This window comes from Acinonyx jubatus, chromosome E1 (genome assembly GCF_027475565.1).
Source record: "Acinonyx jubatus isolate Ajub_Pintada_27869175 chromosome E1, VMU_Ajub_asm_v1.0, whole genome shotgun sequence".
Classification (NCBI taxonomy): Eukaryota; Metazoa; Chordata; class Mammalia; order Carnivora; family Felidae; genus Acinonyx; species Acinonyx jubatus.
Window position 1 is genome coordinate 59,594,025 of NC_069397.1, and position 26,498 is coordinate 59,620,522.

At 55.1% G+C, this 26,498-nt stretch overlaps 1 protein-coding gene across 2 annotated transcripts; it reads right to left on the bottom strand.

Moving 5' to 3' along the window:
* Positions 1 to 3,593: 3,593 nt before the first annotated feature.
* On the bottom strand, positions 3,594 to 26,495 carry OGFOD3 (2-oxoglutarate and iron dependent oxygenase domain containing 3). 2 transcript variants are annotated; one of them, XM_027052414.2, is made up of 9 exons: positions 26,275 to 26,495; positions 25,119 to 25,336; positions 21,193 to 21,268; positions 19,484 to 19,526; positions 17,027 to 17,091; positions 16,423 to 16,479; positions 11,410 to 11,563; positions 8,010 to 8,133; positions 3,594 to 3,915 (listed from the first exon to the last, which is right to left on the bottom strand). In XM_027052414.2, exons 1-9 carry the CDS (start codon positions 26,346 to 26,348, stop codon positions 3,779 to 3,781), a joined length of 948 nt encoding a protein of 315 aa, XP_026908215.1. In that variant the 5' UTR covers positions 26,349 to 26,495; the 3' UTR covers positions 3,594 to 3,778. The 2 variants fall into 2 exon arrangements, with proteins under 2 accessions (XP_026908215.1, XP_026908214.1); XM_027052413.2 differs by lacking the exon at positions 3,594 to 3,915 and adding an exon at positions 4,786 to 5,536.
* Positions 26,496 to 26,498: the final 3 nt, after the last annotated feature.

Consider the following 26,498-nt stretch of genomic DNA (forward strand, 5'->3'; position numbering starts at 1 on the left):
GGAATGAATAAATGAATGAACTATGTTCCTTGACTGGGGACCTGCTGCCCTTCCTTATTTCATTGTCTTCTGTCTTCCAGGAGGCAGTGGAGGGGGCTGGTGGGTGCTGGGGAAGAAACCAGAAGCTGGGAGATTTCACAGCCAAGCAGAGTTTTCGCTTCCCAGGAGGTGGCGGGCAGGCGTCCGGGCTCCAGAGCCCAGTGGGGATGATGGGCTTACCAGGCACAGGCACATTCCTGCCCCTCGGTCTCCAGACGGCTCGGTTTGGCAGGGGCTGCTGATCACCTCCATGGCCGGGCCACAGGGCCTGGTGGGGCTTTTTCAGGCGCTCCCGGCCCCCAGAGGCCGGCCTGCGGGAGTCCCACCATGCCACCTCACAAGGGTCCCAGTGGGAAGGGCAGGAAGAGCCAGCCTGGCCCAGGGAGCGTCACCCACGGAGTCCATGTCACCGGGAGGCACGCCCAGGGCTGCTGCACTTTGGAGGTTCTTTATCAACAAGAAAGTCACACTTCAAAGTGCCTCCCTGTGTTCCTCATCTTTCCAGGAACTCATTCTTTGGGAAGCGAGCTGCACCTAAACCAGCAGGCACCACTGTTCACCTGCCCTGGCAGCTCTCTGCTGTTGGAGACCATGCTCAGCTAACGGACCCTCGCGGGGGTGGGGGAGGGGGAGTGACAGTGCTCGTGGGGTGCCGCGTGTGGCCCTGTCTGGGAGGGCATCCTGAGCGGCTCTCAGAGGCCTGAACTCACGGGATTCAACACCTGTGCACACCCAGCTGACAGGTGTTCCTGATCTGCGTCAGGTAAAGAGCTGGCCTTGGGGAACAGGACGCGGGGGCTCCTTTGTCCCCTGGAGAGAGCACCCAAAGAGCACCCCCAGCTGTGGGGCCACCGTCCCCCAACCCCCACCAGGCATGAGAAGGGAGGGGAGCGCAGCTAGCAGAAGCTGGGAGCCCTCATCCCCGTGTAGGGGGAGGCAGGGGTGGCCAGAGTCCAGCCTGGGCCTCCGACACCCACAAACCACCAAACCAGGAATCCAAGAGCCCCAGTGCCAGGGCACATTTTTCCACCGGAATTCCAGACAGATGACGCGCAAGCAGGAAGCGATGCTGCCAGCAGCCCACAGCCAGGAGCCCAGACTTGCTTCTTCCAGACCGGCCGGTGCCCGGCCCCACGTGGGGGGCGAGGGGCCAGTCCTCCCGGAACCGGCCCAGGCCCCAGAGGAGAGCCCCATGCCCTGAGCTGCCCAGGGCATGCCCCCAGGCTGGACAGCTCTGACCTGCCCCCTTCTCCCCACCCCCGGCCGGATGCTGACTGGGGTCAGAGCAGGTGGGTGGCTTCAGGCAGTCCGTGGCCTGGGGAACTCTTGTCTAGGGGTCCGGCCCCACCCTGCCCTCCCTCCATGTGTGTACTTCCTGGTCCCCAGGGCCGCCCCCTCAGCGAGCACACCACTGCTCCCCTTTTTCATCAAGTTTTTATCCCTCTTTCACACCTGAGAAACCCGGACGTGGGGGTTGCCAGGCCACGTGGGGCCCAGGTGGGGGTTGAGCCAGGAACACCTGCCCCTCAGCCCCTCTTTGCCCTCTGTGGGCCTCAGGCCCCCTGCCGCAGGACAGAAAGCCCAGAGCCTGTGTCTCACCCCACAGCTATGTGTCAGCCTGATATCCCGAGGCTGCCTTGAGCCAAGGGGCTTGGGGCCAAGTGAGGGCTGGGCCTGGGGCCTGACCGGGGAGGGCGCCTCCGTTCCTGCCCTCTCCCTACCAACGCACCCCCCCTTCCTATTCTGCGCCCTCCCTCCCCCAGCCCGTGGCCTTTGGGCAGAATGGAGGTGGACAGATTGTGCCCACTGCATGCCAGTTTGGGCAGCATGCAGCTGGTAGCCAGGAGCCTTCTGGACAGTCAGGAGGGGGCCTTGGGGTGGGTGACTTTAGGGGTGAGGGAGGCGCTGACCAACGGCATGGGCAGGTGTGCCCACCTGTGTTGGGCAGGAGACGGAGGGGTGGCTGAGGTTGGGGTACCAGCTGGGGTCTCACAGCTGGGTCCTGACCCATCTGAGGGGTCTGGGCTTCCTTCTGAGGGGTATGTGCCCCAAGGCCCCTGAACACAGTGTGTCTGAGCCAAGACCCGCACGAGGCCTCGGCAATGGCTTGCGGACAGCCAAACCCACCCGCCCCCCTGCACTGGCCCACAGAGACAGGCACAGAGAGGTCCGCCATATGGCCAGTACCTCACCACCATGCTCCCTTCCCCCACAAAACCTGCCAGCCCCTGGCAGCCCCACAGGTAAGGAGGGTCTCGGCTGTGTGGCTGGGGTCTGTTCTGGGGACTGGGGACCCAGGAGGGGGGGGGCAGGTATAAACATATGGCCCACTTTTTCCTGGGAACAGAGCCTTGGTCCAGTAACCCACCCTGGGCACGTGGAGACCCTGGATGGCGCCCATTCCCTCCTCACTCTCATGGGCATTTTCCAGGAATAGGCCCCCCTCACATCTGTCTTCTCTAGCAAGGGGCACGAGAGGACAGGGAATGCTCCCGGGCCCGGGAAACCCAGAGAGCTCAAGCTGGCACCGGCCAGCTGTGTGACTGGGGCAAGATCACGAGCCCCCGCCTCTTGTGTCCACAGGGATTGGGACGTCACCCATGATGCCCACCATGAGGCCTTCTCAGGATGAGGGACTGCCTGTACCCCCAGCTCTGTTGGGTCTGCTTGGCCTCCAAGGTGTGGACCCAGAAGAAATGTCAGGGCAGGGCTGCAGGGGGAACAGGGCTCGGGCACCCGCTCTGGTCACCGGCTGCGGACCCTCCCCTGCCACTCTGTGGGGCACAGCACACAGCTGGTGGGGGTGAAGTGGGGAACGGAGGGCAGGTGGGAGGCTGGGACGGTGAACAGGAACCTGCAGAGCCCCTGCCCAGGGAGGGGCTACCTGGATTCAGGGAGGGCAGTGGGCCAGCCCTACACTCACTTCTTCTGAAATTCAAGATCAAGTTGAACACCGGTATTTACGTCAGTCAGTCCAAAAGGGTCTGGACGAGCAATCAGTGACGTTCCTTCCTTCCCCACGGCCCCCTGGAGCCTAGGGGCCTGAGGTTCAGCTGACAGTTAGTTTATTGGTGTCCTGTCCTCTGCTTGGCCTCAATCCACTGTCACAATGTCTGATCTGCTGCTTTGTACTTTGCCGGCGCTCCCCCAAATTATACGTGCCGTCTGGGGAATCGGTTCCCGCTGCCCCACCTGGCCTACCCCGCACCCTGCCTTCCTATGCAGAGCATCACCGGGGCTCCTGCAGGGTGTGACCAGCTTGGTTTCTGGAAGATGCCGTGTCAGGAAGGACTCACATCACTGATGTCTCAGGTCCTCGGCCCCCAATGTGTCTCCCAGAGCCGTGCACTCACTGGACCTTCTCTACAGGTCATGGCATCATCCACATTCAAAAGTCAGTCTTCGGCGGATGAATCTGGATGAGGCCCAGGCAAATGATTATCTGTTCACAAATGGGAATTTCCACCCAGGGCCCCGGGATCCCCTCTTGGGGAAGGGTCGCTGCTAGCTTCTGGGCCTGATGTCAACAGCACGCCGAAGCAAACACACAGTGCTTGGTGGTGAAAAGCTGCTTCCCCCTAATTTACTTATGGACAACAAATGATCGAAACATCAGGAAATCAAAATCCAGGGTGATTCATAAGGCACCTTGTTCAAAGAAATGGGCTGAAATGGGGAGAGGAGGACGTTCTGTTCCGTGTGGCTGCTTCCCAGCGGGAGGGCGCCGTGAACAGGAGGGCTACGTGAACTCAGGGTCTGCGATCCCGTGGTCGGGGTTGCAGGTGAAGGCGATGGTGACGGCGTAGCGGGTGCCCCAGTGGACCTTCTCCACACGGTGCAGGTTCTCGGACCCTGAGGTAAAGAAGGACACCCGGCCTGGGACAGAAGAGAGAAGAGGGAAGTGACCCGGAGGCCACACACGTGGCCGGCCCTGACACAGCAAACCAGGAAATAGGACAGGTGTACCCACCATGGAAACGGCTGCAGCAGGACACCTCCATGCGTGAGGGGCACCCCAGCCCCCACCCTGGCCCTCTTTGTGGTGGGTGGGCCCAGATGTGGGGGCCAGGTCCTGCCAGCACCGTCCAGGGTGCCCCGACAGGCCACGTGACCTCCCCAGGCCCACCCCTCACAGTCTTTCAGGTTCTACTCCCATGTCAGACAAAACCAAACCGTGGAGAGTGATGGCAATGTCTTACCAAAGAATCAAGAAAGATATGTCAAGACAAAACACCCAATGCCTCGTCAGCTCCCTTCAAGTTGAGATAAATGGTCTTCACCTTTCTGCCTAGGGAAAGGCAGCTTCTGGGAGTCCAGAGTAGGGGCCCTTCCAACCTGTCCATTTTCAGACAATTCCATGTTCAACTGCTTCTGTCTTTAACTGGCCTTGCACACAGCACTATAGAATTTTCTACAAGCGAGCTGACCATTACCAAGCCATGACGGAGGAACCTGAGATTCAGCAGGTACTATGCTCTGGCCGCGTGGCCGGGCCCCATGACAACCACATTTCCCTTCACAGTTACAGCTCAGCCGGTTGAGCGTCCGACTCTTGATTTCAGCTCATGTCATGAGCCCAGGGTTGTGGCATTGATTGAGCCCTGTGTCAGGCTCTGCACTAAGCATGGAGCCTGCTTGGGATTCTCTCCCTTTCCCTCTGCCCCTCCCCTGCTTATGTTCTCTCTCTCTAAGATAAAAAGAATTAAAACAAAACAAAACAAAAAAACCCACAACACAAAAAACAATAAAAAAAACCCACAAAGCCACTGCTGGACAGTTGACTGCTTCCATCAATACTTGCAAATTGACCGTAATCTTTGCAAAGGAGAGAAGAAGCCACCTCAGACACACCCTGCTTTCTAGCTGTAAACAGAGAACCGGGCTGTGTTTGGAAACAACAGAGCAAAAGAAATGGTGAACACACAGGAAACCTATGAGTGTGAGCCTGGGGGCTCTTGGAACTCACACACAGTGCAGTCCCCTCCTCTGGACCAGCCCAGCCACCCCCATGGGAAGGAAACGCTTTCCCAGAGCAATCCGGACCCACCACACTTTCTGAGAGTTACATTTATTTATTTTTTAATGTTTATTTGAAAGAGACAGAGTGCAAGTCGGGGAGGGGCAGAGAGAGAGGGAGACACAGAATCCGAAGTGGGCTCCAGGCCCTGAGCTGTCAGCACAGAGCCTGACACGGGGCTCAAACCCACCAACCGTGAGACCATGACCTGAGCCGAAGTTGGATGCTCAACCAACTGACCACCTAGGCACCCCGAGACTTACATTTTTAAAACACATCTTGTCCTTGGTCTCTTGATTCAAACTTGAGACATGGGACAGCAGCCAGGCCTGTCTGCACAGCGGCCGCCGGCCTCCCGTGCCCATCCACCCCCTCTGCCCATGTAGACAGACGCAGTTCTCAAGGGTCTGTGGACGCACAGTAAGAGTAGGGGTCTCCGTGTCCCTTCCAGCGTTTCCGCACAGTTTGTAGACAGAGGTGCTGAAGAGCAGAGAAAAGGACCTTGGGACAATACAGAGCCTTCCACCATTCATGCTGTTGGAGCCTCAGAAGAAGTTAACACTGGGACAGAAAAAGAGAACTTGAGGAAACAATGACCCAAACTTTCCCCAAAGTCGTGAAAACCTGGCTTTTTAACCCAATCCAATCCAATCGGTGTAGCCAACCCCGAGTGGGACGCGGAGGCCCATCCCAGTCAAACAGATGAAATGAGTCATTTGGGAAAATCTTGGAAGCAGCAGAGAAAAAAGGCAGTGACCATGGGGACAGTGACCCTGACAACGACTCTCCCTCAGCAAGAATGGAACCTGAAAATAAAATGATGTTTCTACAGAGAAAGGAAAATTCTATCACTCCAGAATTTCACAGCCAGTGGAAATATGCTAGAAAAGGTGAAATGAGGGCATTAACAGAAGAGCCACAGCTGGCAGACCCATGGGGCTGGGGGTGTTAAGGCCGAAGAAAAATGGTCCCCGTTGGAAACCCGGGTCTACGGAAAAGAGTGAGGGTTCTGGAAAGATCGAATGAGTGGGAAAATGTAAGTGTGTATTTTATTGTGTGTATTTTCCTGTGAATTTCCACAAGAGAGGAGAGACTGTCCAAGGCAAGAACCATAACATTTAAATTGGTCTCATTGGTGGGTGAGCTGCTGTGCGTCTCTCCAGAGTCAAACGACAGCTCCCACGATGTCTGTGGGGACGAATGTACCTCGCTGAGCCCCAGGCAGGGACAGCACACAGTCAATCGTATAAAATAGTGTGGCTGCCTCTCATCTTGTCCACCTGGAAAGAGGCCCTCGGACCCCATCAAGTGCCGGTGTGGTAACTAGAGAAAAGTACAGCACCGGCTGCACAATCCTGAGCCCCTCTGTCCTGTCCAACCAGCAGGTAAGCCCTACACTTGATTCTGACTGGTGAAAAGTCCATAGTAATCAAGTAAGAGTAGGTACCACAGAAATGCTCTGAAGAACCCAGTGGCAGGCCGCTCGTATCAGAACCACAAGGAAATTATTAGCAGAGGATGAAATCATCATCTGTCCAGGGACCAGCGCTGCTAACTCACCACACGAGGCCAAGCGCAAGACAGACCTGTAACATTTACACTGGTGGGTGGGGCTCCCAGGGCCACATCCCCCAGAATCTTGTCTCCCAGGGCCACGTCTCCTAGAACCATGCCTCCCAGAACCATGTCCCCCAGGGCCACGTCACCCAGAACCACATCCCCTAGAACCTTGTCCCCCAGGGCCATGTCCCCCAGGACCATGTCTCCCAGAACCACGTCCCCTAGAACCTATCCCCCAGGGCCACGTCCCCCAGACCTGCGTCCCCCAGCAGTGGGTCTCCCAGGGGAGAGTCTCCCAGGGCCACGACCCCCAGAACCATGTCCCTCAGGGCCGTGTGCCCCAAGGCCACATCCTCCAGGACTATATCCTCCAGGGGTGCATCGAGTTGTACTGCCCACCCAATTCTATAAACACAAAACATTTCAGTATTCACAAAAAGGTACTTTCTGGCTTTTTACACTCTTCAGTAAACAACTTAGAGATTGAGCTCAGCAACTGAGTAACCAAGCGTGTGAGAGAAACTCAGTGTCTATAATCCTGCGTGTTCTTTTCTCTGGGACAACAAGGGCACCTCTCAAAAGCATGTGCATGTAACACCCAGCCTCAGTGACAGAAGCTTCTCTGGTTCTTTATCCATTAAAGCCTTGGAACTGCAGGGTGTCCAGGGCCCCTCCTGCCCACTGACTGAGCCCAGGTCTACACCTCTTCCTGTGCTCACCCCATGGAGGGAGGAGAGCAAACCCCGAGCGGTTTAATTTCCTTTTTATGCCTTTTGATTTCCAAGCCACTTGGTGTCCAATTCAGAGCTACTACAAGGAGCAGTTTGGACCCACCGGCTTGGGGGACTGCCCCATGGCTGACAGGAACATTCTGGCCAAGCCAGGTGGGCACCCTCACTGGCCTGACCGAGCTCCCAGCCGGCAGGAGCCCAGTGAGCAGGTGAGGACAATGCCACAGGCACAGGTGAGACGCAGCAGCAGGTGGACGGCACTGGCGCTGTCCGAGGTACCTGGGCTGGAGCCAAGTGGCCGGGTCTGTCTGTGAGTCCCCCCTCTTCCCCACAAGTGCCAGAGGGAGGGACACGTCATCTGCCCAGCACCTGCTCACTGGGCAGCTCTGAGTGTCCGCACTGTGTCCGGGGAGGCAAGCCCCAGTGCTCAGTGCTGTTATCAACATCGTCAGGTTGGGAGTATCACCTCACGTGAGCTGCTGAGTCCCTCTGGGGAGTGCACCACAGGGCAGGGAGGGGCGGGCTCTGGGAACCGCTGTGCCATGGCGGCAGCGACCGTGGGCGATGGGGCCCCTGGGTGTCCAGGACCAGCAGACGCATCAGGCAAGCGCAGCATCGCTGGGCATCTGCCCATGCCTGGGGCTGCCGCGTGAGGGCCCTACCTGCTCTTGGCTCCACTGTCTTGTTGGCCCCCTCCTCCACGAACACAAATCTCCCTCCACCGAAGTCGTCCAGGTAGTCAGAGAGGTAGAGCAGCGAGGTGTAGTCAAAGGAGCCATAGGTCACCTGTGGGCAGAGCGGAGGGAGCGCGTCACCATCGAGGTTCTCGTGGGGCACACAAGCCCAGGACACCGCTCTCAGCCTTCAGAGGTCAGCATACAACACGTGCACCTAACAGAGGCCGCTCACTGCCTTCTTGACTTCAGAAACACCTTGGTTGAGCCCACGGTCGTGTGTTTTTGCTGGGACTCTGACACAGCTCAAACGCCCAGACAGCTGTCTTCCGGAAAGGCAGCGTGTGCGGGACGCAGGGCAGACAAGCCGGCACCATAGCGATTCCTGGGACGGTGGCAGCGTCATTGCTGACCAGCAGTGCCAGTCTCCTGCACCGGCAGCAATGGCAAGTGCTGTCGCTCTTTCAGATGCTGGGCGACTCCAACCTTTGTTCTTAACTCCAGTAAAAACACATGCCATAAACTTACCATTTTAACCACCTCAGTGCGCAGCCCGGGGGGCAGCAGGCATGTTCTCACTGTTGTGCCACCATCCCCCGTCTGTCTCCAGAACTCCAACCTCCCACATGGAAACTGTCCCATTACACGCTCACCCCCGCCCTCCGCCCCCTGGTGCCGACCCTTCTGACAACTCTAGAGACCTCATAGCCATGGGATCCCACGGGATCTGTCCTTTTGTGTCTGACCCTCTTTGTGTAGACACTCGTTTGCAGAGGAGGGGTACGTCTGAGCACGGACCCTCTGAGAATCGACCCCCACTCCCACCTGGACGAAGGAATGGAAACAGGGGGCGGCTATCGCTTGTTTCCTCAGATGCCCCGAAGTCAGGGACAGAAGGGACCCCTGGAAGCCACTGCAGGCCAGGGCTGCCACACAGACACGTCGTTTTCAATGTGACACCTTCAGGGTTTGGTTTAAAACCTCGGGCTGCTGAGGAGAAGCTAACTGTAATATGAAAGGAAGATGTAATTTCCAAGGGCTTCAGTGACACAGATCAGAACAAAGAGCTTTAATAATTAATAAACGGAATTAGTGAGAGATGCACTTTTTTCGTGCAAAGAATTTTTATCACATAATAACGTATTCCAGGCTGATGAACCATTCAATTAGCAAGTCTGGGGTAGGAGAGGAACAGTAACGGAAGAGTCTAAGAATTAGTCTGAAACGTCACCCCGCCAGCCCTGACACGCAGCCCGACCCCTGCCTCTAAGCTGCTGGGTTGACAGCCAGTCTTACAAGATTTTACTGACACCTGTAGGCATCATGGGAACGGGACGCAGAAGCCCCAGGCCAACCTCCTGCGACATGTCTGACCACAGCTTGAAGAGCCTTCTCCCCTGCCACCATCTTCGCCCCCATCACCATGACAACAGTCATCTCCTGACATGAGGTGGCCAACCAGCAAGGCTGCAGTGGTGACGGAGACCCAACATCACCTTGTGCCCTCTGCACCAGGCCACGTGAAGCTGGATTCTACACACCTGGGCTTGACTCCACAACCCCACCAAGAGCCCATCTCGGCTTCGCCTTAACTGATGTTCGTTCACCAAACAAACACCAGGGTGATGGGAGACCACGATCTCCCAGGGTCTGCTTCTAGAACACCTTCAGCAGTGAACCTCACATGAGTTGAAAGCATACATGAGCCACGTAAGCCTAAAAGAGACCCAGGTACAGCAGGAGGGTCCAGGAGCCTGACCCTCTCATACCCGCCCATCCCCAGATGCTGCACAGGAACCCCCCCAAAGCTCACGTGAAAACCGGGGACCTGGGTAAGGAGGAAACTGGAAGCAGCGGGCTGTGCTGGGGAGTCTGTCCTGAGCTAGAGACAGGAGCCCCGCGGATCACGAGCAGGTGCCACGGTCCAGTTCTCTTGTGTCTGAGGACGTCTTCTCGCCATGCCCACATGTGAGCAGTCCTTGGCTGCTCGCACTGCCCTGGCTCCTGCAGACCCTTCTGTGGCCTCCTGGCTCTAAGCATCCCTCTGGGGAGCCTGCAGCTTCCGACTTGTCACCGGGGCCTGTCTCTTCCCGCCTGAAGAGTATGGTCTTCGAGAACGCGGCCAGGGCGTGTTTCTCTTGAACCGACTCTTCCTGGTGTGTGGACGGCTGTCCTTCCTTCGTGCAGGAAATCCTCCTGGACTCCAGCCCACGCGTGGGGCCCCCTTCTCTGTGTGCTGGAAGTGCCTGTCTGTCCTCCGCATACATCGTCTTTTCCCTCAGCACCAGAACACCCTCTTCTGCCTCTGTAGTGTCCGCGATCACCTTACACCAAAGGTCTCACCCTGTCCCCAAACGATGATCTGACAGTGGTTACCAATGGGTCAATAGCTGCCAGTGCCACGAGGTGCAGGGGGATGGGGCTCCATCACAGCCGGATCTGAGCACATGGTGCCTGCCACCTGGAGGCCAGAAACCCCACACTCCCAGCCTGAATCTGGTGGAGCCCCAGAGCGGCGTGGGCCCACACGGGAGCCACTGGCCACAGATGCCACTTCTGTTTACACTGGCTCAAGCCGATTACATATCGGGGTCCTCAGTTTCACTAACCACACGCAAGTGCTCGCAGATGCATGGTGCCTCCTCCGTCAGCTCAGTCGAGACGAAACAGACACTAGGCGTCTGGCTGGTCTTGAGGCCAAAGCCACATCTGCAAGCGTGCATCCCAACCTGCCTCATCACTCACCCCGGTTCTGGGTATTTTCCACTTGCTTCTTTTGTTCTAGCATCTAGGGACACAAGGGGTGTCCTGGATCACCTGAGCACATGGCAGCCCTCGGGTGTCTCCCGAGGCAGGTCTCCCCTGGCAGCATGCCGAGACCGTGGGTGTGCAGGGCGGTGGGAGGTGGGGTGGCTGCAGGACAGGCAGGGACGGGCTCCTCCTGCAGCTGGTCAACATCACGGATCGAGAGCAGAGCAAGGACGGGAAATCCAGAGGGTCCGGAGTGGTCAAGAGATCTTCCCATGAAGAGGAAGAACATGGGGGTGGGGCAGGCAGGCCCGAGGAGAGGCCACCTGCAGCTGCGGGGGCAACAGAAGGCTGCCCAGGGGATACGTGGTGAAGCTTATGGCGCCAGTGGAGACGGCCACAGAGGACAGAGTGCCCACCACTTCTTAAAGCACTTTTCACCATCACTTGGGGACAGGTTCCCGCCCCCCCCCCCACCCCGACTACATCCTCGGGGTTCGGGACGCACCTGAGCATCAGAGACAAAGATGTGTAAAACCCCAACCACAGAAAGGCTGCAGTGGACACTCAGAAACCCGGGCGGGCAGCTCGGGCAGCCACGAATAAGCCCCGGGGCCCATGCTGGAGAGCGGGTGCCCACCTTGTCCACGTGCGCGTGCCAGTACTCGTCGTGTGCCGTCCGGGCTTGGGTGCTGTTGATGCGGGAGAAGAACGTGGGCTTGGTCAGGTGCAGTGAAGATGCGCTGATGCCAAAAGCCTGGGCAATCGTGAGCTGGACCTTCTGCCGCACGTCCCTGTAGAGAGGACACAGGCGTCACCCAGGAGCAGTGCAGCCTCAGAGGAGAGGATTCTCCACGGGCCCCCCGGAGCCCACGCAGCGCCACGCTACAGAGTGACACGGCTGTGGGAAAGCAGCAAGATGGACAGACGTACATGTGGCCCACGCACGTGTGAAGGCGCATCGTGTGCAGAGCCAGGAACCCTGAGGACCGGCTCCTTGGGGCATGGCCAAGGGCGGGGGCCCCGTCTGCGGGGACAGACAGGCAGCTGCGGGGCGAGTGGCCCTCTGCACCAGGTGCACGTGCTCCCCACAGAGGCCCAGAGGACGACCTCGGCCCTGTCTGAGAGCTGCACTGTGCGTGGTCAGGGGCCCGGGCCATTCCTGCCGCGGCAGAGGGGTGCTGCCCCCGGAGACACCAGCCCCTCCCTGGCACGTCCAGGGGTCTGGGCTCCCAGCCCTACACACGCGGCTGTGCGGCGAGGTGCCACGGGGCACAATTCACCACACGGGCATTCGTGGTGGGGGCACCACCCTCCCTGGACCACTGCTGACCTGCACGGCCCATTCCACAGAGCTCCAGGGAGCCGACTCCTGGGAGGCCAGGATGCAGGGGAGCAGCGCTACACAGGCTGAGCCACACCTGTGAGGCGGACACATGCACTTGCTGTCCATCTACCTACACACGTCTACACACGTGCACACACATACCTACCTACATATATGCCCACACACATGCGCATACACATACACACACCATACACACTAACTCCCATACACATGCACAATACATGCCTGCAAGACATAACTACACATGCACATACCTGCTCCCATATACACATACATACATGTACACCCCCCATATGCGCCTACATGTACAGGTGTGCACACACACATATGCACACACAGGTACCTACCTGTGTGCACACTTACAGAATATTTGGTAAACTAGGTCTAGGACCACAAATGATGGAGCTCCAGCCCAACAGGACATAAATCATTCCAACATTTCCAAACCACTGATGATGATGCTTCAACATGCACACCACGTGCTCAAGGGTACTCCCACAAGGCAGGGCACTAACTGGGGGTGCGCTAGACCTTTCCTGGGGTGGAGCTCCCCCAAACTCATCTCAGTTAGTAGTTATTCTAACATTAGTGATGCCCATGGAACTTCTGCTGGACCAACAATTATGTTCAGAATTCTTCGGACTCCTCCATGGGGTAGGAGGGACATATGCATTCAGTAGCTCTTATCACCCAAGTCATAAAAAGTACTTATGAGCACATCACTTATCCAGCAGGCTCTGTTTCTTCATCTTTGTTCACCTTCAAGGCCCAAAGCATTTCAGAGTTTAGCCAAATGTCGGAGTCCGACAAACTGAAAGAACTTAGAGACTCATGATATTCTTCCATCTGTCACCAAACAGCACACGGTGTGGATGACGCGTTGACAATGCGATGCTGCTCCTCCTGGAATCAATCCCAGCTTCACTCCACGCACAAGCTTCCTCTCAGCTTCTGCAGTACTTTCTGCTTCTGTCTCCTGGTTTCCTCACTTTTATTCTATGTTCACCAACTTAACATTTCCACCTTGGAGCCAGAAAGAGCCCCGCCCACTTGGGGCACACTGGCCTTCCACTTTCTTGGTTCCCGCTGTGGTGACGGTTCCTGCTGTGGCGACGGCTCTCGCTGTGGCGATGGCTCCCGCTGTGGTGACGGTTCCCGCTGTGGCAACGGCTCCCACGGGGCCACCAGGACAGTCCTCAGCTTTCATGGTTCTGGCTTCTGTGCATATCATGCTGCGTATTCTCCTTGATGTCAGCGCACAGATGGCGGCTGAGAAAAGTCTGGAAGCGATTTGGTGGCTTTTATCTTCGGCACATCCAGAAAAGGCGGTTTGGTGACTCAGAGTCCAGGACACGACGTGGACGTGGTCCTGAGTGTAACAGCCCGAGGTGTGGTGCGGGGAACGGTTCAGACCAAATGTTTGCCTTGAACGTTGGCCAGATAGCCCATCTCAGCCACCATTCTCCTTCCAGGTTTGTGAGACCCACAGACGGAGCGTTGCATTTTCTGTGAATTATCGGAATCCTTGCGTGGGAGACAGCAGTGGAGATGTCACCCAAACCCTGCTCTGTCACTCTGCAGATGTGGTCTGTGATGATCTAGACCATAAATTAGATCACACTGGTATCTCGTGCTGGTAATATTCTGGTCATATCTCCAAATGCTCAGTTATTTTTAACCATAGAATAGACAAGATGAGAAAAAAGATTTCTCTAAACACTGCCATCTACTTGACAACACTCTTCAACAACATATTTTGAAAAGTTTTCATTATTTTTTTAGTTATTATTATTTTAACAATTGGTTTATTGTGTGAAACTGATTGGTTCCTTCCCTCTTTCTTCATTGATAATTACCAATCTCATTTATTAAACCTTAAGCTGCACTAGAACACAGGGGGCATCGCCTGCCTCTTGGGAGCCGTCATATCCAGTGCCCACGTGCCCAGCGACAGCATGCATGCTTCTGGGTGCAACCACCGACTGGGTTTTCTCTCCAGAAATACAAACTCTTTTTCATTTGTGCAACCCTTCCTGGGTTCTGTGTGAGACCGCAAGCCCTTCCATACTACAGAGGTGACCGACACCCTTCCTCTCTGCATGTTCACACTCAAATGAGACAGAAATCTGCTGTTTTCCCTTCATTCACGGTGTTCATTCATATGTTTCATCGACCTTATGAACGTGAAAATACCGACCCACACTTTTTACTAAACGGTAACATGGTGAATGACGTTAACTGGTCACTGTGTAATCACAGACTGAGGCTCCTGCACCACCAGTGCCTGGCTGGTTGCACCAGGAGACCCTGTCGCGCTCCAGGCCCAGACTTCACAGCCACCAAGTAAGGTCACTAGCGCATGGCAGGGATCAAGTGCACCACTCACTGCCGTTACTATTCATGTGTAGAGTTCATCCGACCCCTCACTTCTCTCTGGACCAGTAGCCCAGCTTTGTTTTCCAGCTGTCTCCCTGGAGACGTGACCAAGGGGAAGCGGCAGCTGTGTTTCCAGCCCAGGAGGCCTGCTGGCTGCTGGTTGGGGATGGGTGCTGGAGCTGAGGGTGCACAAGGGCAAAGTGGGGGCCGCGTGGGGACGGGATGCCTGGTGGCGTGACTGGCGGCCCTTACATGACCTACACGGGGACAGAACTGCACACACTCACACAAATAAGGTGAAAGCAGGGAATCTGAACAAATAGGTGGCATGGTGCCACATCCTGGGGGCGACACCCTACTCTCACACGAAGCAGTTGCAGTCAGGGATCCTGGGTGGAGGGTACAACAGGGTCTCCCTGTGCTAGTTCTCAAAACAGTATGGAAGTCTTGATTATCTAAAAGTTAAAAGTTTTAAATAAAAAGCAAAAACACTCCTGGGGCACCTGGGTGGCTCAGTCGGTTGAGAGCCAGACTCTGGATTTCGGATTCAGGTCATGATCTCACGCTTCATGGGAAGGAGCCCAGAGTCAGGCTCTGTGCTGGCCGCGGAGAGCCTGCTTGGGATTCTCTGTCTCTCTGCCCTTCTCCTCCCCCCAGGATAAAAAAACAAAACAAAACAAAAACAAACGAACACCTTGCCCCAGCGGGGGAGCTGCCAGGACAGGAGGGCTGTGTCTGAGAGGGCACCAAGTGGGGGTGGCACTGGCATGTGTGGTGTGGCTGGGGAGTGGGCACAGCCCTGCACGGCGGTTACAAGAGCTGCTGGACCCCCCTGAGGCTGGATGTGCCTCCGTATCCGTGAGCTGTCGTGAAGGCCTGAGAACAGCCCTGGGCCGAGGGGCACACGCAGCCTCCACTGGGTGGCGTGAGGGCGATGGCCTGGCTAGACCCACAGCTGCGGAGGCGGCTGCCCGGTGTACTACCCACCAGCACAAAGCGTGCTCGGGTGAATTCCGCACGTCTGCCCTGACTGCGCAGAGGGCCGGAGAGGAGCCAGGGGAAGAAGGAAACCTCGGAGCCGGGAGAGTAGACCAGTCCGCACAACCCCGCCTCCCCTCAGTATTTTTGCGGCCACTCGCTGGGTCTTTGGGTTCCCTGGCCTCCTGGGGGCAGAGAGGTACCACCCCTTCATCCACCTGCCTGGATTCCAACAAAGTGAACGGTGCATTTCACCTTTCGTGAGACCCTCTGTTCACAACATGCCCACAACAAGCCAGGGGCTGGTGGGGGGGCGGGGGGGGGGGAGCGGGGTTGAAAGGGAACGCTGCTGGGGCGTGGTCAGCCGGCGTGGATGGGTGGTGGTCTTTGAGGGCGTGGTCGAAGCATGGATTGGATGGGTGTGACCAGTGGGCCACGGACTGGGAGGTGTGGTCAGGGGCAGGCTTGGACTAGGCCGGTGTAAGTGGATAGGCACACCACAGGGGGAAGGGGACAGGGTGATGATGGGGTGAGTGTGACCAGGACCAAGGGGGTAGGTGTGGCCTGGCCAGGGTAATGGTGGGGAGAGCTTGGCATAGGCCCGGGGTGGGTGAGGTCAGGGGTGGGCGTGGCCTGGATTGAGTTGAGTGGGCGGTGCTGGCGGGGTGGGTGTGGTCTAGGGTGCGTGGTGGGCGGGGGCAGTGGGTGGGCGTGGACTGGATGGAATGGAGTGGATCCGGGGCTAGTGGGCGGGACGAGGATGGGGTGGGGTTCACTGGTGGGCGGGGTGGGTGTGGTCTAGGTGGTGGGTGGGCAGTGCCGGTGGGCGGGGCACACTTGGGTTCCGCCCCCGGTTGGGCTGGGCTCCTGGGCACACCGACCCTCGGCCCTCCCCACTCAGCCCGCTGCACCTGCCTCCACGTCTGACCTCCTCACCACTTTCCTCCTCACCGGTACAACTGGAAGTCCTCTTCTGAGAAGACGGTTTGTATTTTATCTCCAAAGTATCTGCGAAAAAACATAGTGTTAACAAATGCTACATTTCATTAAACGTTTATTGTTAACGTTTTATTATATAACATTTCAATCTTTTCCTTATTTCCTTTAAACTCAGTGTTTCCTCCAACTAACCAGTAGGTCCCTGAAAACTAGCTTGTCCTAACTGCTCCCTCTACAGTGACAACTATGTGATTAAAAGGCAGGGAAGTCAATACCAGCAGAGTGAGGGTGACATTCAGCAAGGCTGGGAGAATCCCTTTCCTTCCCTGGCCTCAGGGAGGATCAGAGTGCCCCTGACTCTTTCCAGCTCCCCTTGGCCCCAGAGCCTGGTGGGCACCGCCCCCCCCCCCCTTCCTCTAGCTGTCCCTAGGCCTCAGGTAGGTCCTGCTTTCCCAAGAAGCGCTCCCTGGGTGTAGCGCTAAACTATTTCCTGCAGCTGGTGAACAGGGACCCTGCGCCTGAGAAGGGCCACACCTCCCACTTCCCAGCTAAGAACTGCACAAGGGTGCAAGGTCATACCGCACAGAGAGGGTCGCAGCCCCTCTTGGGCTCTCACCTGTACAGGTTCACAAAGTGCTTCCCAACAGACAGGGCTCCTGAGTGCAAGTCCAGGATGGACGCCTGGAAAAGACGTGCACAGAGCACAGGGTGACGGGGTTTGAAAGTCGCCAAAGGTAAACGCAGACCACTGAGATCCAGCCTGGGCCAGGGAGCAGTGCTGGGTTTCAAGAAAGTTGGGCCCAGGGTATGTATAGGACATCTCGTTCTCTCCTGCTTAGTCCGATTTGCTGAAAACAGTCCACAGTCTGTGAACTCCTGCAGCTGAATCACACCCCACCCACCCTCCCTCCTTCAGCCCTGTTGAGGTGTAAGGGGACCACACATCACATGCCCATAAACCACCATCAATCACCAAGATAACAACCACATCCCAAAATGTCCTTGCACCCCTTTACCATCCTGCTCCTGCCTCTCTCCACCCACCCCTCCCCACCCAGGGAACCACTGATGTGCTTCCTGCCATGACAGACTGATTCACGCTTTCTAGAATTATCTGTGAATGCAATCATGTGGGATATGCTCTTTTTGGGTCTGGCTCCTTCCACTCAGCATCACCTCTCTGTGGTTTGCTCATGCCTTCGTGTCTACAGACGTCCACCGTCCTTGTTGCTAAGGAGTACTCCGTGGTCCGGGATGCCACAGCCACGTGGCCTGTTTCCAGTTTGGGGCTATTACAAATCTGCTCTGCGCACTGGTGGACAAGTCTGTTTGGACAGATGCTTTCATCCTCTTGGGAAATCCCTAGGAGTGGAATTAGTGAGTCATACCTCTCTACAGGATGGCCAAAGTGTCGTGCACTCCCTTCTGTGGGCCCTTCCCCATATCTAGGAGAAGTGGTCACCAGCACAAATCATTTTTATGCTGTCTGGGAAGCTACTATATCTTTCCTCATTGATACAGCAACCAGCCCGGAGGTTTGAACATAATTTGAGGTTAATAAATGTTAACTGAGAGGTGCCTGGGTGGCCCAGTCGGTTAAGCGTCCGACTTCAGCCCAGGTCATGATCTCACGGTTTGTGAGTTTGAGCCCCATATCGGGCTCTGTGCTGACAGCTCAGAGCCTGGAGCCTGCTTCGGATTCTGTGTCTCCCTCTCTCTCTGACCCTCCCCTGCTTGTGCTCTGTCTCTCTACGTCTCTCAAAAAATAAATAAATGTAAAAACAAAAAATTAAAAAAAAATAAATGTTAACTGAGCTTAAAGACATCAAATCTGATAATTTGCCACAAGACAATTTCCTGCGGGAATGCCCAACAATGAATAAGAAATGAGTCCATGCACAAATGGGTTTTTAATAAATGCTCCCTCTGAATCAAATCAAACAGAAATAAAAGGAGCTTAATTTCCAGGTAAAAGTTTGCAGAATAAAATAAAGCCATGCAGATCATCAGAGAAATACTTAGAAATTCTACCAAAGTCTGTAAACTAATCTTCCCAGGACTTTCAAACATGTAGACTGATTCAGGTCCGTGTAATGGCGATAATCCAGGGATCACCAAACAATGCAGAGGGGACTGATCTTCCACAGCTCCACTCACTGGGTGAGGAGACCCACGTTCAGGATGCCACACGGGAAGGCAAGCTGACGTGCAGGGCTCGCAGGGACAGAGGCTGCCCAGGAGGCAGATGAGACACAGTGCTGGCCGCCTGTTCCCGGCAGCTGTTGTAACTAATCACCATCAACTGGGGGCTTGAACCAGCAGAACTTTATCCTGTCACAGCTACTGAAGCCAGAGGTCCTAAATCCAGGTGTGGGCAGGGCCACGCTCCCTCCAGAGGCCCTAGGAGAGAGTGCCTCCTGCGTCTTCCAGCTTCTGGTGGCTCCAGGCGTCCCCTGGCTTGTGGCAGCATCCCTCCACCTCTGCCTCTATCTTCCTGTGGCTTCTCCTCTTCTTCCTCAGATCTCCCTCTGCCTCTCTCGCCATTGGACTTAGGGCCCACCCCAGTCCAGAACCATCTCCTCTTGAGTCCCTTAACTTAGTGGCATCTGCAAAGACCCTTTTCCAATTAAGGTCCTATCCCCAGGTTCCGGGGGGGGTAAGTCGTTCATGCGAGCCCTGCCCCCTGCACCTCACAGATGACGGTGCCCACACCGTGTCTGTGGGCACCTCCTGCCTGGGGCCTGGGGTGTGTGTCTGCCACCATTTCCCAGCAGCCCTCCCACTTCTGCCTCTCCTGTTTCCAGGGCTTGTCACCCTCCTCACTGGGCTCCTAACTCCCCCTAAGCTCACTGCCTGAGACCAGGTCCATCTGCCCCCAGCTGGGTGTCTGAAATATGAATGAGATCTGGAGCAGGTGGCTGTGACTCACCCTGAAGAGAGGGGACACTCCCATGTCCACCAAATGTGGCGTGGGGGGAGGGGGGTACCCAAGAGCCCTGCAAATCCAGTGCCGCTGTCCCTCGGATGGTGAGCAAGTTAAAGGGGTAGAAAGAAAACTAAAGCAGGAACTCACCCCTCCGTCAGATCCTCCCAGGGACAGCCCCTTCTCGGCTATGCTGTGGGGAAAGGTCATTGTAAGTCGGGATTTAGTCAATAGAATAGTCTATGATATAGCCGGGCAAGTAACAACCAGCACGATTAATGCACTGTTAACAGCTCATTTACTGTTTATGATATAAACACACACTCAGACCAAAGGACTCAATTTGCAAACCCAAATGAGAAAATGGCAACATTTCATCATGGTCTTGTTAATTATATGACACAGTTTAGAAACTACTGAGCTTAAATTTAACTTCCACCTTTGGCACTGAGAGCTGGTGCCCACTAAAATAGGCTGAACTCCCCCCACTGGGTCCCTCTGGGCTGACATGTCCCCCTCTGGTCATCGAAGGCTGGGGGGACACCTTTGCAATGCCCAGCTCAGGAGGTAGAGGCCCCATGGTGGCCTGTGCTGCATCTGACAGGACCATCCACACCACTGGAGACGCAAGAGCATCTTACAGACCAATCACAGCCTACCAGGAAGCTGTACTGGGGACAGATCAGCCGCTGAAATATCACTGACTCCTGCCCAACAAGTCCCTACACTGTTATGTAGAAGCATGGGGACCGTCTCCCTGATGGGACCCTCAGCTGGGCACACCACTGGCAGAAGGCAGCCGGGACCCTGGGCAGGCACACGGGCAGAAGGCAGCTCGAGGGTCAGACTCTGCTCCACTGGGCACTTGGCATGTGTGTCTAAACAGCTTTTGTGTTTGAACAAGTTGTTGGAAAATCAAAGCCTTAAGATCCTGTTGTCAGGAACACCTGGGTGGCCCAGTCGGTTGAGCGTCCAACTTTAGCTCATGTCGTGATCTCACAGACACTGTGAGTTCAAGCCCCCTGTCGGGCTCTGTGCTGACAGCTTGGAGCCTGGAGCCTTCTTCGGATTCTGTGTCTCCCTCTCTCTCTGCCCCTCCCCCACACGCGTGCGCACTCTCTCTCTCTCTCTCTCTTCCTCTCAAAAATGAATAAACATTAAAAAAAATTTTTTTTTAATTTTTTTTTAACATTTATTTATTTTTGAGACAGAGAGAGACAGAGCATGAACGGGGGAGGGTCAGAGAGAGGGAGACACAGAATCTGAAACAGGCTCCAGGCTCCGAGTTGTCAGCACAGAGCCCGACGCGGGGCTCGAACTCACGGACCGCGAGATCATGACCTGAGCCAAGGTCGGCTGCTTAACCGACTGAGCCACACAGGCGCCCCTAAAAAATTTTTTTAATCCCAACAAAGGAAAAGCGAATGTCAACTGTACCTGAGTAAGACTTCCTGCCCCATCCTGAGTCACAGCCAGTTGGCCAAAGGGCTAATTCCTAGCCAGTCTCGGCACAGAGACTGAACTGCTCTCTAGTGACCACCTGCTCTCCACAGGTGTCCCAGGGCTCCGCCAGCAGCTCATGGAAACAGCACTGCCCCAACCTCCTCTACAGGTCAGAACCACTTCCCGTGAAGAGTGGTTAGGCTTCTGGCAGGTTCCATCAGCAGCCACATGACTGAGGGCAAAAGCCTTCGCTCCTGGAAATTGGAAAAGCCTACCTTTGCCCTTGGAAGCATACAAGAAAATTCTTAGGGAGTTCTAAATGAATTTCCTTAAATCATCTTTTTCGTAGTAATTGTCTGCTTCCTGTCCCCCAGCCCCACTTTCACACTTGTTCAGGACAGAAAAGGCTTGGGTACCTGCGAATCCTCCGAGCTTCATCCCTGGTGATGACGGTGTCGGTGATGCCCCGCCCACACTTCCTAGGGGAGCAGCCTGGAGAGAGATAGCCAGAATGAGATGCTGACCCCATGCTGAATCCCAACAGAGCCATTTGCATTTGTTGAGGATTTACCTGTAGCTGGCCTTCCCCAGGGACAGTTTTGTGGGGTGGGCTGTGCCTTCCACAGGATTGGGGGGACAGATTTGGCAAATAAAATGCAAGACACCTAGGGGTGCCTGGGTGACTCAGTTGGTTAAGCGTCCAACTCTTGATTTCGACTCAGGTCATGATCTCACAGTTCATGAGTTCAAGCCCCGCATCAGGCTCTGTGCTGACAGTACAGCCCACCCCCCACCTCAATAAATAAGTAAACATTAAAAAATAAAATAAAATAAAATAAAATAAAATAAAATAAAATAAAATATAGGACACCTAAACAGGTATGAATTTCAGAGAAGCGACAATGATTCCTCAGCGTAAGTGCATCCTGTGTAGGACACGCTGACATCCCACTGGGCACAGCACACTCCTGGTGGTCCCACACCAGGCAGGACGCTGGGAAGCATCTGGCTCATTGCTTACCCTTGGGAAGAGAGCCCTGAGCCACCCCAGAGGCGGCATCCATGACAATCCATGACCACAGACCCAGCCTTCCTAAGCCCCTGTGAGAAAGTCCTTCCAGGACAACTGAAGTTGTGCTTGTAATTCTAGTCACTGTCCTATCCCAGGGACCCAGCAAAAGCTGCCACCAAATGTGCTTACCACATGTCCCACCCTGAGCTCCCTCTTGCCTCTCTGCAACCAGGAGGTGCAGCTGCTTAGGGGCATGAGGGTAAAGAAGCCCAGTTGGGGATGGAGCCAGGGTCAGGTGGATGAGGCCAGGAAGAGGCAGAGCATCAGAGGCGGACAGGCTCTGCAAACTCCTTGTGTTTCAGCACTTAAGGTGGGCCCAGCTCCCTTGTACTAGGTGGGCCATCAACAGGTCCTGGCCAATGAGATGGAGACTTGGGACACTCAGGACCTGTTGGGCTGACCTTTAACTTTTCATCTTTTCTCCCCCCTTCCTGCCTGGAACATGAGCCTGGTGCCTGGAGGTCAGAGAATGTCCTGAGACCATGTGAGCCACACACTGAGTACAAGTGGTGAGGGGCTCACAGAGCACCAGGCCAGCCTGGGGGCGGGGGGGGGGGGGGGCGGGCATCTCTCTGGGTCTTGTTGTGTGGGGAAAATAAACTTCTACTTGGAGGACCATCGGGGGAGGGGTGCTTCAGTTCCAGAAGGCTAAATACAATCCTACTGACACAGGTGTTTTCATTATAAACAAAAGCGAGATGTATGCTTTTCATAAAAAATGTAAATATGAGACACAGAAGGGTTAATAATAAAAGAAAATACAATGATCACCAAAAGAAAAGTTGGAGAGTGATATCTGTATAACTAATGCACTTTAAGGCAAAAGAATCATTACAGAGAAAAAGAGGGTCATATTTAGAGGTGATAGAACAGTTTACCACGAAGATGAAGGTGTGACAAACAGCATTAGATAGTATCATCTCAGACGCGAAACAGTCAACATGACAGAAGCTACCAGACCCACAGTCGAAGTGGAGATGCCTGCACACCTCTCTCGGTACTCGATGGACAAAGGGGGCAGAAATCCATGAGGATATAGATGGTTTGTATATATAGTAGGAGACTAGGAGAATTACATAGAACTTTGCACGCAACCGTTAGGAAACATTTTTCCGGGTGTATACGGAACATTTACAAAAACACAAAATGAAAGTCTGAGCCAAAATCAGAGGATCTATATCATACACATTATTTTATCTACCTACAATGCAATTAGGTTAGAAATCAATTTTTTAAAAAAATCTAACCGTTTTTTAAATTCATTTATTTTGAGAGAGAGAGAGCACGCATGTGCACGGGGGAGGGGCAGAGAGAGAGGGGGACAGAGGATCAGAAGCGGGCTTCATGCTGTCAGCACAGAACCTGACACGGGGCTCAAACTCACGAGCCCTGAGATCATGACCTGAGCTGAAGTGGGCTTCGTGCTGTTAGCAGAGAGCCCAATGCGGGGCTCAAATTCACGAACCGTGAGATCATGACCCGGGCCAAAGTTGGACACTTAACCAGCTGAGTAACCCAGGTGCCCCCAAAATCAATTAAAAAAATTTTTTTAATGTTTATTTTTGAGAGAGAGAAACAGAGTGCAAGCTGGGGAGGGGCAGAGAGAGAGGGAGACACAGAATCTGAAGCAGGATCCAGCCTCCCAGCTGTCAGCACAGAGCCCCACATGGGGCTTGAACTGACAAACCTCGAGACCATGACCCGAGCTGGACGCTCAACCGACTGAGCCATCTAAGCGTCCCAGAAATCAGTTTTTAAACAGAACCAAAACCCCATAAATTTTGAAATGCTAAAGTCCATCAGTGACACAACGTGTTCAATGTGAGTATGAAGAGCATCATTTGGGTGAAAAAGTGAATTTTGAATGGCTTACTCATCTGTGCACATGCATGAGCACACACTCCACATATACACAGTGCAGCAGCCTGTCCAGACACCCCCCAGGGGGCAGATCCTCCCACATCAGGAGCCCCCTGCCCCAACTAGAAGCTTTAAATACACTTTAACTATTCTTTGTATTGTGGTAAATATACATAACACAAAATTTACCATTTTAACCATTTAAAAAAATTTTTTTGAGAGAGAGAGAGAGTGGGGGAGGGGAGGGGCAGAGAGAGAGAGAGAGAGAGAGAGAGAGAGGCAGAGGATCGAAAGCAGGCTCTGTGCTGAGTGCAAGATAGACCACTGCTGGGCTCGAAATCACGAACTGAGGGTTCATGACCTGAGCCAAAGTCGGACCCTTAACCGACTGAACACCCAGGCGCCCCCCATTGTAACCATTTTTAAGTGTACAAGTTCAGGGATATGAGGCAAATTCATACTGTTGTGCCAACATCACCATTCATCTCCCGAATGCCTTCATCATCCCAAACTGGAACCCCGTGCCCCCCCCCCCGCAAACTGTTTTAATGTGGCTAAATTATTAAATGGGCAAGAAGAAACTTCACTTCTAACTACTTGAAAAATACTTTCTCAAAAGCTGGGACACAGGTTAAGAGGGAAAGGCTGAGGGAGTCAGGGGGAGGTAATCCCCTCTGGTGTGCGTCACCACAGCGCCCCTCAGTGGAAAGACTCGGCAATCTTCTTCCAGTTCAGGTCCAAAGCATTGCTCCGAATTAAAAAATTAACTGAATTTTGTCCTTAAAACCCAGTGGCGCAGGCTAGGTTTTTAAAACTGAGAAAGCGTCCAGGCAGCAACGAACGTGCAGGAAATAAAGCCGACAGTGCCCAGTACGGGGCAGGCGCGGGGCGGGGCGGGGTGGGGCAGGGAGGAGGGGGGGGGGGGGGGCTCTCCAGGGTGCTGAACTCCAGGGCGGCCGCTGCCTCTGGGCAGCACTCCCCTCCTCCCCTCCAGAAGGGGACACACAGGGACACACTACACGACACCAGGAAGGGCTTCTGGTAGGGACATTTTTCGTTGCAACATTTTCTGCAGCAAATACACCTAATGACACTCTACAGCTAATGCCTTTTCTGGCTTCAATTTTCTCATCCCTGCCTTTCCAATTCTGTTATGTCCCTTCAGGCAGTCTCCTCCAACAGATAGTGCCCACAGTGTGGGGCACCTCGGTGATCAGCAGGCCTGCCCTTGCACTTCCCAGCCCACGTGTGGGTTAACCGACCTGAAGGAGGGAAAGTTTGACTGTACCCCCCTGACCCCTACACCACGTCGCTGCAGCGAAAGACCCACGCATCTCAAATGCACCATGTTCGGTGTTCGTGTAAGGCAAGAGCCTGTGTAGCCTCCCAGACCAAGGCTGCATCGCCTACCTTCAAACCTTCGGTGACTGTCATAGTCCTCCGAGCAGGGCACCTCAATGAACCTGCCAGGCAGGATCTCCCCACGGTGAGCCAGGACCTCAGTGACGCCATCATCACCCCCCAGGCTGCTCCAGAGCAGGAGCCCAGTAAGCACAGCACAGGCCCCCAGGATGGTAGTTCTCAGCCACTTCCTCCGCACCTCCCAAGGTGCCCAGACATTCTTTGTGCTGAGGACAAAACACAACTGCACTCACATGTGCTGAAAAGTGGGCCACGATGACCAGGGAGCATGTTCACACTTAATCACAGAGAGCCTTAAACTGTTCCTGCCCTAACAGAGGTCAGAGCTACTCCCAACCAATCCAGAAGCACTCGCCAGCCTGGAAGGATATGGTGGGGAGTGTGGCCCCCAGCCCCATCTGACCAGGCAGGGCCCACTGTGCCCTGTGCTGGCAACCAGATGAGCTGCCGGCCAGTGTCCCTCCCAGCCCAGCCAGGCTCATGGAGAACCTGAATCTATGTTGCCAATGCCAATCACGTTCCCTGAAACCGAAAGTGACCCTCCAGAACCACACATGTGCCCCTGGTGGACGTAACTAAGGTGTGAGTCCACCCACAAGCCAGCCAAGAGGACAGTACAAGCAACAGTGAAAATCATTCATAATTAAGACACTTCTTGCACAACCTGGGTTAACTGTACGTCTAACTAACGTAATTACTGATGTTGCATGCATGTGTGTGTGCACGTGTGTAACTGAGAAACTGTGTGCTCTGTTGTCTAGGAAAAACTTGGTGACTGTAGGGCTTAAAGAACTTGCAAAAAATAAGAAAAAAGATCAAGGCACCCTTGCTTTAAATATGTAATTAATTCTTGAAAAGGAGGGAATCTGACTTATTTTTATATGTGCCTCCCCCCTTTGCAGTGCTATATGAAGAAAACGAATTCCAGTTAAATAAATCCCAAGGTGGGCACAGCATGGTCAGACCATGTTGAGTGGATACCTGATTATTTTAAACAGGGATCATAGACATCTCCGGGGCGGGGAGGAGGAGTCGACCCAGCTGCGCAGCACGCGCTCCCGAGGCCCCGCCCCAACCAGACCACGCCCATCACACGGCCCCGCCCCGCCCGCCGCAGCTCGCCCCTCCCCACGCTGCCCTGTACCTGCACGGGCGCCGGCGCTCTGACGCCCCGCTGCCCTCGGGCGCCCTGAGCGCGCCCCTCCGCTGAGGCGCCATCGGGCCAGGCCGCTGCGGAACCGGGCCGAACGCGGGAGCCGCCCCGAGCCCGGGACGAGCGCCGCGAGGGGAAGCGCGAGGCCGTCGCGGCCTGGGACGCAGAGCGAAGCGCTCGGCCGTCGACCCCGAGCCTGGCGGCCAGGCCCGAGC